Genomic DNA, 14,681 nt, shown 5'->3' on the forward strand with positions numbered 1-14,681 from the left:
ATTATTATTATTATTATTATTATTATTATTATTATTATTATTATTATTATTATTATTATTATTATTATTATTATTATTATTATTATTATTATTATTATTATTATTATTATTATTATTATTATTATTATTATTATTATTATTATTATTATTATTATTATTATTATTATTATTATTATTATTATTATTATTATTATTATTATTATTATTATTATTATTATTATTATTATTATTATTATTATTATTATTATTATTATTATTATTATTATTATTATTATTATTATTATTATTATTATTATTATTATTATTATTATTATTATTATTATTATTATTATTATTATTATTATTATTATTATTATTATTATTATTATTATTATTATTATTATTATTATTATTATTATTATTATTATTATTATTATTATTATTATTATTATTATTATTATTATTATTATTATTATTATTATTATTATTATTATTATTATTATTATTATTATTATTATTATTATTATTATTATTATTATTATTATTATTATTATTATTATTATTATTATTATTATTATTATTATTATTATTATTATTATTATTATTATTATTATTATTATTATTATTATTATTATTATTATTATTATTATTATTATTATTATTATTATTATTATTATTATTATTATTATTATTATTATTATTATTATTATTATTATTATTATTATTATTATTATTATTATTATTATTATTATTATTATTATTATTATTATTATTATTATTATTATTATTATTATTATTATTATTATTATTATTATTATTATTATTATTATTATTATTATTATTATTATTATTATTATTATTATTATTATTATTATTATTATTATTATTATTATTATTATTATTATTATTATTATTATTATTATTATTATTATTATTATTATTATTATTATTATTATTATTATTATTATTATTATTATTATTATTATTATTATTATTATTATTATTATTATTATTATTATTATTATTATTATTATTATTATTATTATTATTATTATTATTATTATTATTATTATTATTATTATTATTATTATTATTATTATTATTATTATTATTATTATTATTATTATTATTATTATTATTATTATTATTATTATTATTATTATTATTATTATTATTATTATTATTATTATTATTATTATTATTATTATTATTATTATTATTATTATTATTATTATTATTATTATTATTATTATTATTATTATTATTATTATTATTATTATTATTATTATTATTATTATTATTATTATTATTATTATTATTATTATTATTATTATTATTATTATTATTATTATTATTATTATTATTATTATTATTATTATTATTATTATTATTATTATTATTATTATTATTATTATTATTATTATTATTATTATTATTATTATTATTATTATTATTATTATTATTATTATTATTATTATTATTATTATTATTATTATTATTATTATTATTATTATTATTATTATTATTATTATTATTATTATTATTATTATTATTATTATTATTATTATTATTATTATTATTATTATTATTATTATTATTATTATTATTATTATTATTATTATTATTATTATTATTATTATTATTATTATTATTATTATTATTATTATTATTATTATTATTATTATTATTATTATTATTATTATTATTATTATTATTATTATTATTATTATTATTATTATTATTATTATTATTATTATTATTATTATTATTATTATTATTATTATTATTATTATTATTATTATTATTATTATTATTATTATTATTATTATTATTATTATTATTATTATTATTATTATTATTATTATTATTATTATTATTATTATTATTATTATTATTATTATTATTATTATTATTATTATTATTATTATTATTATTATTATTATTATTATTATTATTATTATTATTATTATTATTATTATTATTATTATTATTATTATTATTATTATTATTATTATTATTATTATTATTATTATTATTATTATTATTATTATTATTATTATTATTATTATTATTATTATTATTATTATTATTATTATTATTATTATTATTATTATTATTATTATTATTATTATTATTATTATTATTATTATTATTATTATTATTATTATTATTATTATTATTATTATTATTATTATTATTATTATTATTATTATTATTATTATTATTATTATTATTATTATTATTATTATTATTATTATTATTATTATTATTATTATTATTATTATTATTATTATTATTATTATTATTATTATTATTATTATTATTATTATTATTATTATTATTATTATTATTATTATTATTATTATTATTATTATTATTATTATTATTATTATTATTATTATTATTATTATTATTATTATTATTATTATTATTATTATTATTATTATTATTATTATTATTATTATTATTATTATTATTATTATTATTATTATTATTATTATTATTATTATTATTATTATTATTATTATTATTATTATTATTATTATTATTATTATTATTATTATTATTATTATTATTATTATTATTATTATTATTATTATTATTATTATTATTATTATTATTATTATTATTATTATTATTATTATTATTATTATTATTATTATTATTATTATTATTATTATTATTATTATTATTATTATTATTATTATTATTATTATTATTATTATTATTATTATTATTATTATTATTATTATTATTATTATTATTATTATTATTATTATTATTATTATTATTATTATTATTATTATTATTATTATTATTATTATTATTATTATTATTATTATTATTATTATTATTATTATTATTATTATTATTATTATTATTATTATTATTATTATTATTATTATTATTATTATTATTATTATTATTATTATTATTATTATTATTATTATTATTATTATTATTATTATTATTATTATTATTATTATTATTATTATTATTATTATTATTATTATTATTATTATTATTATTATTATTATTATTATTATTATTATTATTATTATTATTATTATTATTATTATTATTATTATTATTATTATTATTATTATTATTATTATTATTATTATTATTATTATTATTATTATTATTATTATTATTATTATTATTATTATTATTATTATTATTATTATTATTATTATTATTATTATTATTATTATTATTATTATTATTATTATTATTATTATTATTATTATTATTATTATTATTATTATTATTATTATTATTATTATTATTATTATTATTATTATTATTATTATTATTATTATTATTATTATTATTATTATTATTATTATTATTATTATTATTATTATTATTATTATTATTATTATTATTATTATTATTATTATTATTATTATTATTATTATTATTATTATTATTATTATTATTATTATTATTATTATTATTATTATTATTATTATTATTATTATTATTATTATTATTATTATTATTATTATTATTATTATTATTATTATTATTATTATTATTATTATTATTATTATTATTATTATTATTATTATTATTATTATTATTATTATTATTATTATTATTATTATTATTATTATTATTATTATTATTATTATTATTATTATTATTATTATTATTATTATTATTATTATTATTATTATTATTATTATTATTATTATTATTATTATTATTATTATTATTATTATTATTATTATTATTATTATTATTATTATTATTATTATTATTATTATTATTATTATTATTATTATTATTATTATTATTATTATTATTATTATTATTATTATTATTATTATTATTATTATTATTATTATTATTATTATTATTATTATTATTATTATTATTATTATTATTATTATTATTATTATTATTATTATTATTATTATTATTATTATTATTATTATTATTATTATTATTATTATTATTATTATTATTATTATTATTATTATTATTATTATTATTATTATTATTATTATTATTATTATTATTATTATTATTATTATTATTATTATTATTATTATTATTATTATTATTATTATTATTATTATTATTATTATTATTATTATTATTATTATTATTATTATTATTATTATTATTATTATTATTATTATTATTATTATTATTATTATTATTATTATTATTATTATTATTATTATTATTATTATTATTATTATTATTATTATTATTATTATTATTATTATTATTATTATTATTATTATTATTATTATTATTATTATTATTATTATTATTATTATTATTATTATTATTATTATTATTATTATTATTATTATTATTATTATTATTATTATTATTATTATTATTATTATTATTATTATTATTATTATTATTATTATTATTATTATTATTATTATTATTATTATTATTATTATTATTATTATTATTATTATTATTATTATTATTATTATTATTATTATTATTATTATTATTATTATTATTATTATTATTATTATTATTATTATTATTATTATTATTATTATTATTATTATTATTATTATTATTATTATTATTATTATTATTATTATTATTATTATTATTATTATTATTATTATTATTATTATTATTATTATTATTATTATTATTATTATTATTATTATTATTATTATTATTATTATTATTATTATTATTATTATTATTATTATTATTATTATTATTATTATTATTATTATTATTATTATTATTATTATTATTATTATTATTATTATTATTATTATTATTATTATTATTATTATTATTATTATTATTATTATTATTATTATTATTATTATTATTATTATTATTATTATTATTATTATTATTATTATTATTATTATTATTATTATTATTATTATTATTATTATTATTATTATTATTATTATTATTATTATTATTATTATTATTATTATTATTATTATTATTATTATTATTATTATTATTATTATTATTATTATTATTATTATTATTATTATTATTATTATTATTATTATTATTATTATTATTATTATTATTATTATTATTATTATTATTATTATTATTATTATTATTATTATTATTATTATTATTATTATTATTATTATTATTATTATTATTATTATTATTATTATTATTATTATTATTATTATTATTATTATTATTATTATTATTATTATTATTATTATTATTATTATTATTATTATTATTATTATTATTATTATTATTATTATTATTATTATTATTATTATTATTATTATTATTATTATTATTATTATTATTATTATTATTATTATTATTATTATTATTATTATTATTATTATTATTATTATTATTATTATTATTATTATTATTATTATTATTATTATTATTATTATTATTATTATTATTATTATTATTATTATTATTATTATTATTATTATTATTATTATTATTATTATTATTATTATTATTATTATTATTATTATTATTATTATTATTATTATTATTATTATTATTATTATTATTATTATTATTATTATTATTATTATTATTATTATTATTATTATTATTATTATTATTATTATTATTATTATTATTATTATTATTATTATTATTATTATTATTATTATTATTATTATTATTATTATTATTATTATTATTATTATTATTATTATTATTATTATTATTATTATTATTATTATTATTATTATTATTATTATTATTATTATTATTATTATTATTATTATTATTATTATTATTATTATTATTATTATTATTATTATTATTATTATTATTATTATTATTATTATTATTATTATTATTATTATTATTATTATTATTATTATTATTATTATTATTATTATTATTATTATTATTATTATTATTATTATTATTATTATTATTATTATTATTATTATTATTATTATTATTATTATTATTATTATTATTATTATTATTATTATTATTATTATTATTATTATTATTATTATTATTATTATTATTATTATTATTATTATTATTATTATTATTATTATTATTATTATTATTATTATTATTATTATTATTATTATTATTATTATTATTATTATTATTATTATTATTATTATTATTATTATTATTATTATTATTATTATTATTATTATTATTATTATTATTATTATTATTATTATTATTATTATTATTATTATTATTATTATTATTATTATTATTATTATTATTATTATTATTATTATTATTATTATTATTATTATTATTATTATTATTATTATTATTATTATTATTATTATTATTATTATTATTATTATTATTATTATTATTATTATTATTATTATTATTATTATTATTATTATTATTATTATTATTATTATTATTATTATTATTATTATTATTATTATTATTATTATTATTATTATTATTATTATTATTATTATTATTATTATTATTATTATTATTATTATTATTATTATTATTATTATTATTATTATTATTATTATTATTATTATTATTATTATTATTATTATTATTATTATTATTATTATTATTATTATTATTATTATTATTATTATTATTATTATTATTATTATTATTATTATTATTATTATTATTATTATTATTATTATTATTATTATTATTATTATTATTATTATTATTATTATTATTATTATTATTATTATTATTATTATTATTATTATTATTATTATTATTATTATTATTATTATTATTATTATTATTATTATTATTATTATTATTATTATTATTATTATTATTATTATTATTATTATTATTATTATTATTATTATTATTATTATTATTATTATTATTATTATTATTATTATTATTATTATTATTATTATTATTATTATTATTATTATTATTATTATTATTATTATTATTATTATTATTATTATTATTATTATTATTATTATTATTATTATTATTATTATTATTATTATTATTATTATTATTATTATTATTATTATTATTATTATTATTATTATTATTATTATTATTATTATTATTATTATTATTATTATTATTATTATTATTATTATTATTATTATTATTATTATTATTATTATTATTATTATTATTATTATTATTATTATTATTATTATTATTATTATTATTATTATTATTATTATTATTATTATTATTATTATTATTATTATTATTATTATTATTATTATTATTATTATTATTATTATTATTATTATTATTATTATTATTATTATTATTATTATTATTATTATTATTATTATTATTATTATTATTATTATTATTATTATTATTATTATTATTATTATTATTATTATTATTATTATTATTATTATTATTATTATTATTATTATTATTATTATTATTATTATTATTATTATTATTATTATTATTATTATTATTATTATTATTATTATTATTATTATTATTATTATTATTATTATTATTATTATTATTATTATTATTATTATTATTATTATTATTATTATTATTATTATTATTATTATTATTATTATTATTATTATTATTATTATTATTATTATTATTATTATTATTATTATTATTATTATTATTATTATTATTATTATTATTATTATTATTATTATTATTATTATTATTATTATTATTATTATTATTATTATTATTATTATTATTATTATTATTATTATTATTATTATTATTATTATTATTATTATTATTATTATTATTATTATTATTATTATTATTATTATTATTATTATTATTATTATTATTATTATTATTATTATTATTATTATTATTATTATTATTATTATTATTATTATTATTATTATTATTATTATTATTATTATTATTATTATTATTATTATTATTATTATTATTATTATTATTATTATTATTATTATTATTATTATTATTATTATTATTATTATTATTATTATTATTATTATTATTATTATTATTATTATTATTATTATTATTATTATTATTATTATTATTATTATTATTATTATTATTATTATTATTATTATTATTATTATTATTATTATTATTATTATTATTATTATTATTATTATTATTATTATTATTATTATTATTATTATTATTATTATTATTATTATTATTATTATTATTATTATTATTATTATTATTATTATTATTATTATTATTATTATTATTATTATTATTATTATTATTATTATTATTATTATTATTATTATTATTATTATTATTATTATTATTATTATTATTATTATTATTATTATTATTATTATTATTATTATTATTATTATTATTATTATTATTATTATTATTATTATTATTATTATTATTATTATTATTATTATTATTATTATTATTATTATTATTATTATTATTATTATTATTATTATTATTATTATTATTATTATTATTATTATTATTATTATTATTATTATTATTATTATTATTATTATTATTATTATTATTATTATTATTATTATTATTATTATTATTATTATTATTATTATTATTATTATTATTATTATTATTATTATTATTATTATTATTATTATTATTATTATTATTATTATTATTATTATTATTATTATTATTATTATTATTATTATTATTATTATTATTATTATTATTATTATTATTATTATTATTATTATTATTATTATTATTATTATTATTATTATTATTATTATTATTATTATTATTATTATTATTATTATTATTATTATTATTATTATTATTATTATTATTATTATTATTATTATTATTATTATTATTATTATTATTATTATTATTATTATTATTATTATTATTATTATTATTATTATTATTATTATTATTATTATTATTATTATTATTATTATTATTATTATTATTATTATTATTATTATTATTATTATTATTATTATTATTATTATTATTATTATTATTATTATTATTATTATTATTATTATTATTATTATTATTATTATTATTATTATTATTATTATTATTATTATTATTATTATTATTATTATTATTATTATTATTATTATTATTATTATTATTATTATTATTATTATTATTATTATTATTATTATTATTATTATTATTATTATTATTATTATTATTATTATTATTATTATTATTATTATTATTATTATTATTATTATTATTATTATTATTATTATTATTATTATTATTATTATTATTATTATTATTATTATTATTATTATTATTATTATTATTATTATTATTATTATTATTATTATTATTATTATTATTATTATTATTATTATTATTATTATTATTATTATTATTATTATTATTATTATTATTATTATTATTATTATTATTATTATTATTATTATTATTATTATTATTATTATTATTATTATTATTATTATTATTATTATTATTATTATTATTATTATTATTATTATTATTATTATTATTATTATTATTATTATTATTATTATTATTATTATTATTATTATTATTATTATTATTATTATTATTATTATTATTATTATTATTATTATTATTATTATTATTATTATTATTATTATTATTATTATTATTATTATTATTATTATTATTATTATTATTATTATTATTATTATTATTATTATTATTATTATTATTATTATTATTATTATTATTATTATTATTATTATTATTATTATTATTATTATTATTATTATTATTATTATTATTATTATTATTATTATTATTATTATTATTATTATTATTATTATTATTATTATTATTATTATTATTATTATTATTATTATTATTATTATTATTATTATTATTATTATTATTATTATTATTATTATTATTATTATTATTATTATTATTATTATTATTATTATTATTATTATTATTATTATTATTATTATTATTATTATTATTATTATTATTATTATTATTATTATTATTATTATTATTATTATTATTATTATTATTATTATTATTATTATTATTATTATTATTATTATTATTATTATTATTATTATTATTATTATTATTATTATTATTATTATTATTATTATTATTATTATTATTATAAGTACTCATAAGGTCTTGCGTCAACCCTCGCGAGGACCTCACTGCTTGCAAAGGGACCCTCGGGGTCATCGCTCTGCGAAAGGGCGACTACATTATCGGACACAGACAACGGCTCTAAGTGGGGACCCGATTAAAATGGAAACACCCATTAACATAGCAGCAGAGGAGATGGAATCGATCTTTGGAAGAAGATCGAAAGTACATCGATCACCGGTAAATTCTCCACTAGCCTCCGGGCCCAGTGTCGAGAAAGAGAAGGAGGTAAGAAGTATAGCGTTAGACTGTACCCCAGCGGAGAACAACGCGGAGACATGCGAGAACAGCACCAGTTCTCCTAGACAAGAGTTCATCTTGAAGATGCGACTTTCGGAGGAGGAGGCGCTTGAAAAGTGCAAGAAAGTCCTTCGCCAGATGCGACTAGCTATAGGAAGGCAGAAGAACATTAGCAGGGATGTCCAAAATGGTGTGTCTGAGATAGAGGAAATCTTGGACATTATTGGGAGCTACCGCAAAAACTGGAAGGCCGCGGAGAAGCAGAAACAGCAAAGCAGGCCAATAATAGCGGAGACTCCCACGACATCAACCAACATGTCGACGCCTTCTACGGCGCAAAACAAGAGGAGCGCGCCGAGTCCAGTCGAAGAAAATCCTGGCAAAAAGAAGAAGGATAAAGCTGTAGAGGTGAGACCACCGGCGAAAACAGCCGGAAAGAGGAAGCCCGACAAAGAGGCTGAGAAGAAGAAGCCCGAAGAAGAGGCAAGAACGTCAAGGAGGAACCCGCGGCGAAAACCGCGCGCTCGGAGACCACGAAAACCCAGGCAGCGACCAGAGGCCGTGTTAATCAAGCCGAAGGAGGGGCATAGTTACGCGGACGTGCTCAGGGACCTCAGGCGAAACGCGAAACCGGAGGAAGCCGAGGTCGCCATCCGCTCCGTCCAGAAAACGAGAACGGGTGCAGTTCTTCTCGTGATGGGCAGAGGAGGAAACAAGGAGGTGTTCTGCGAGTCCCTCAAAGGCGTCCTTAAGGAGGCTGCAGTCGTGCAGGACATGAAACCGAAGGCGACAATTGAGATCCGTGACTTGGACTCCCTCTCGACCGCCGACGAGATCACTGAAGCAGTGATCAAGGCAACGGGAACGACAGCTGGAGAAGTGACTGTGCAGCTGACAGCACTTAATTCGAAGGAGCAGAGGAGGGCCTTCGTTTCTCTGCCAACTAGCTGCGTCAATATTTTGTTGAAGACCAGCAGGCTCCTGATAGGAATGACGAATTGTCGGCTAAACTATCGGGATGAAAGAAAGCGCTGCTTCAGATGTTTTGGAGCCGGCCACCTACAGTGGGAGTGCAAGGGACCCGACAGGAAAGGAATGGGACTATGCATTAGATGCGGCGAGAGTGGGCACAAGATGAAGGAGTGCCATAACCCTCGGAAATGCTGTATTTGCTCGCAGAGGGGAAAAGGCCCGACGGATCATCTTCCTGGGTCAGAGAGATGTAAAGGAGGCAAACAGCAGGCATGCTGAGAATACTGCAGGCCAACATGCACAGGTGTAAAGTCGCACATGATCTCCTATCACAGATAGTCGCAGAACAACGTGCTGACATCGTGATTATAAGCGAGCAATATGGAAGGAGAGATCAAGGGTCCTGGCTGGAGGATCCCACAAAAACAGCTGCTATCTGGATCCCATACCGCAATGGCATCTCACCAGTAAAGAGCGGAAGTGGAGACGGTTACGTCTGGGCGCAGTTAAACCACTTTACGCTGTTTAGCTGCTACCTCACTCCTAGTGACAGCATCGACGCCTACGAGGCAAAACTCGATGAGATCGAGGACACAATGCGTGGATTAGACGGCCATCACGTAGTAGCTGGCGATTTCAACTCTCGAGCGGTGGAATGGGGCATGCCAACAACCAACCCAAGAGGGAGACGAGTTCTAGACATGGCCGCAAGAACCGGTTTACTCGTTGTAAACACTGGAGACGTGCCAACCTTTAGGCGACCCGGCTGCGAAGGCACTATACCGGACATCACCCTTGCGTCCGAGGAAATCATCGGAAAAATAACAGAGTGGAGCGTACTGGAAACTTACACGGCAAGCGATCACCAGTACATTATGTTCTCCTTCAATACTGGAGGGAACACAGTTAACGAGGAAAGGAGCACCAGTACACGAAAGTGGAACGTGAGCAAGCTCGACTCCTCAAAACTCCTGGCGGAAATCGACCGGCAAGCCGTGTGGTCAGAGCTGGATGAACTAGACGTTCCGTCGACAGTGGAACGGGTGATGGAAATCATAGAGTACGGATGTAAGAAATCCATGCCAAAACTCAAAAGGCCGAGGGGAAATAAAACCGCAGTGCACTGGTGGAATGATGCCATAGCTGAGCAACGAAGCAACTGCATCAAACTAAGACGCAGATACACGAGAGCTCGTCGCAGGGGCACGGCTGAGACAGAACACGCTCTTTACAAGGAGGCAAAAAAGATACTCGCTGCCGGAATAGAAAGGAGCAAGAAAGAAAAGTGGGAGGAACTAAGAGAAGATATTAACCGAAATCCTTGGGGCCTCGGATACAAAATTGTGATGGAGAAGCTCGGCACACGGAGCCCAACAGCGGTGATGGACGGGAGAACAATGGAGAATATAGTCCATACACTCTTTCCCCGACACGACCGTATAGAAGACGAAGTTAATGAAGAGCCAACGGAAAACATAAACCCGTTCACGATAGAGGAGCTAAAGAATGCAGCCCGCAGCCTCCAGAGCAGAAAAGCCCCGGCCCCGACGGAATACCGTCCGAGGTAATCAGGCTGATAGCCGAGAATAGACCCGAATTTCTTCTTGAAATGTTTAATCGGTGTCTAATGGCAGGTGTTTTTCCGGAAGTATGGAAGCGACAAAAGCTGGTGCTCATAAGCAAAGGCAAAGGTGATCCAATATCCCCATCCACATACAGACCACTATGTATGCTGGATACGGCCGGCAAGCTTTTGGAGAGACTACTGAAGCCACGGCTCCAGGACGCCATCATCGAGGGAGGTGGACTCTCAATGAGACAACATGGCTTCCGGGCAGGAATGTCCACGATCGGAGCCCTCAGAGATGTGGTGGAGATAGTAGAGGTGGCTAGGCAAAGGAACCACTACTCCAGGCCAATTGTCCTCTTGGCCACACTGGATGTGAAGAACGCTTTCAACAGCCTTAGATGGTCTGACGTCCTCAAATCGCTCAGAGAGGACTTTAATATCCCGGCGTACCTGATGAGAATAATGAGAAGCTACTTGAGTGACAGGGTACTTATCTATAATTCTCAAGATGGAACGAGTGAATATGAGGTCACATCAGGAGCGGCGCAGGGCTCCATACTCGGACCGGACCTCTGGAATGCCAGTTATGATGGAATACTGCGAATGGAAATGCCAGACGGAACCTTTCTAGTAGGATATGCTGATGACATTGCTGCAGTCATCACGGCAAGAGACACGGAAGGCGCTGAGCGCAAATTACGGCAGGTGATGCTAAGGGCAAGGGACTGGCTAGATTCCCATGGCCTACAACTTGCGATGCAGAAAACGGAACTACTTCTCCTAACGAGAAAAAATATCCCAGTGGAAGTGGATATGCGTATAGACGATATACTGGTGAAGACCAAGAGATCGATCAAATATCTAGGAATCCGACTAGATACAAAGCTGACCTACGCAGAGCAAATACGGCACGCGACAACAAAAGCCTCAAAGATAACGGCGCAACTTAGTCGACTGATGGCAAACATAGGTGGGCCTCTCCCAAGCAGGCGCAGACTCTTAATGGAGACATGCAATAGCATCCTCCTCTATGGAAGCGAAATATGGGGCCAGACACTGCAGACGGCATACCGAGCGAAATCCCTGCTCTCGGTACAGAGGACGGCGGCACTTAGAGTCATATCATCCTACCGGACAGTGTCGGAGCCCGCAGCCCTTGTAATAGCCGGAATGGTTCCGATAGACCTGCAGGCCATGCAGCGCGCCAGGCTCTACACCGAGAGGTCCAACACTCAAAGAATACAGGACGGGGCCCAAATGGATCATACACAGGCCATACGAGAGGAGACTACCGAGAGATGGCAACAAAGGTGGACTAGCGAAAATCGGGCCAGATGGACGCGACGATTAATACCCGATGTACGGATATGGAAAGAAAGGAAGCACGGCGACGTCAACTATTACGTCACACAGATGTTAACAGGACATGGTTACTTCCGGAAATACCTGCATAAAATGGGCAAATGCTCCTCAAGCAAGTGTATTTATGAGGAGGTTGAAGTTGACGACGATGTGGAGCACACTTTTTTCCACTGCGAGCGCTGGGTTGAAAGACGCAGCGAGTTGGAAGCAGCGATTGGCGACGTTACGCCTGAGACAATAGTCCAAAAAATGCTGGAGGACGAGAGAAAGTGGGAGGCGGTGAAGAGATATGCCGAACAAGTACTGCGCAGGAAGAAGGCTGACCTGGACGCAGCGGCGTAGAGTATAAATGCGGAGGTCTGGACGCAGACACAATGAAGACGAAATGGATAATCACCAGATATGGGGTCCACCTCGAAGTAATGCGAAAGCGGTTCCGAGGTGGAATTAACTCCCAGGGGTGTCACAGGGTGGGTTTTTAGCCGGTACCGTTGACTACGGAGCCCGGCATAAGGCG

At 16.5% G+C, this 14,681-nt stretch overlaps 3 protein-coding genes across 3 annotated transcripts; all 3 read right to left on the reverse strand.

Annotated features, from left to right (window-relative positions):
• Nucleotides 1-480: 480 nt before the first annotated feature.
• LOC131996284 (probable serine/threonine-protein kinase clkA) lies at nucleotides 481-1,317 on the reverse strand (the record flags this gene model as incomplete). The annotated part of the gene is made up of 1 exon (XM_059365830.1): nucleotides 481-1,317. A coding segment is annotated over one exon (837 nt), but the record flags the coding sequence as incomplete, so codon positions are not given.
• Nucleotides 1,318-3,117: 1,800 nt separating this feature from the next.
• On the reverse strand, nucleotides 3,118-3,630 carry LOC131996285 (myb-like protein D; the record flags this gene model as incomplete). Its single annotated transcript, XM_059365831.1, has 1 exon — nucleotides 3,118-3,630. A coding segment is annotated over one exon (513 nt), but the record flags the coding sequence as incomplete, so codon positions are not given.
• A 5,760-nt stretch (nucleotides 3,631-9,390) lies between these two features.
• LOC131996286 (myb-like protein D) lies at nucleotides 9,391-9,903 on the reverse strand (the record flags this gene model as incomplete). Its single annotated transcript, XM_059365832.1, has 1 exon — nucleotides 9,391-9,903. A coding segment is annotated over one exon (513 nt), but the record flags the coding sequence as incomplete, so codon positions are not given.
• Between the last annotated feature and the right edge of the window lie 4,778 nt (nucleotides 9,904-14,681).

The sequence above is a fragment of the Stomoxys calcitrans genome, chromosome 3, assembly GCF_963082655.1.
Source record: "Stomoxys calcitrans chromosome 3, idStoCalc2.1, whole genome shotgun sequence".
Classification (NCBI taxonomy): Eukaryota; Metazoa; Arthropoda; class Insecta; order Diptera; family Muscidae; genus Stomoxys; species Stomoxys calcitrans.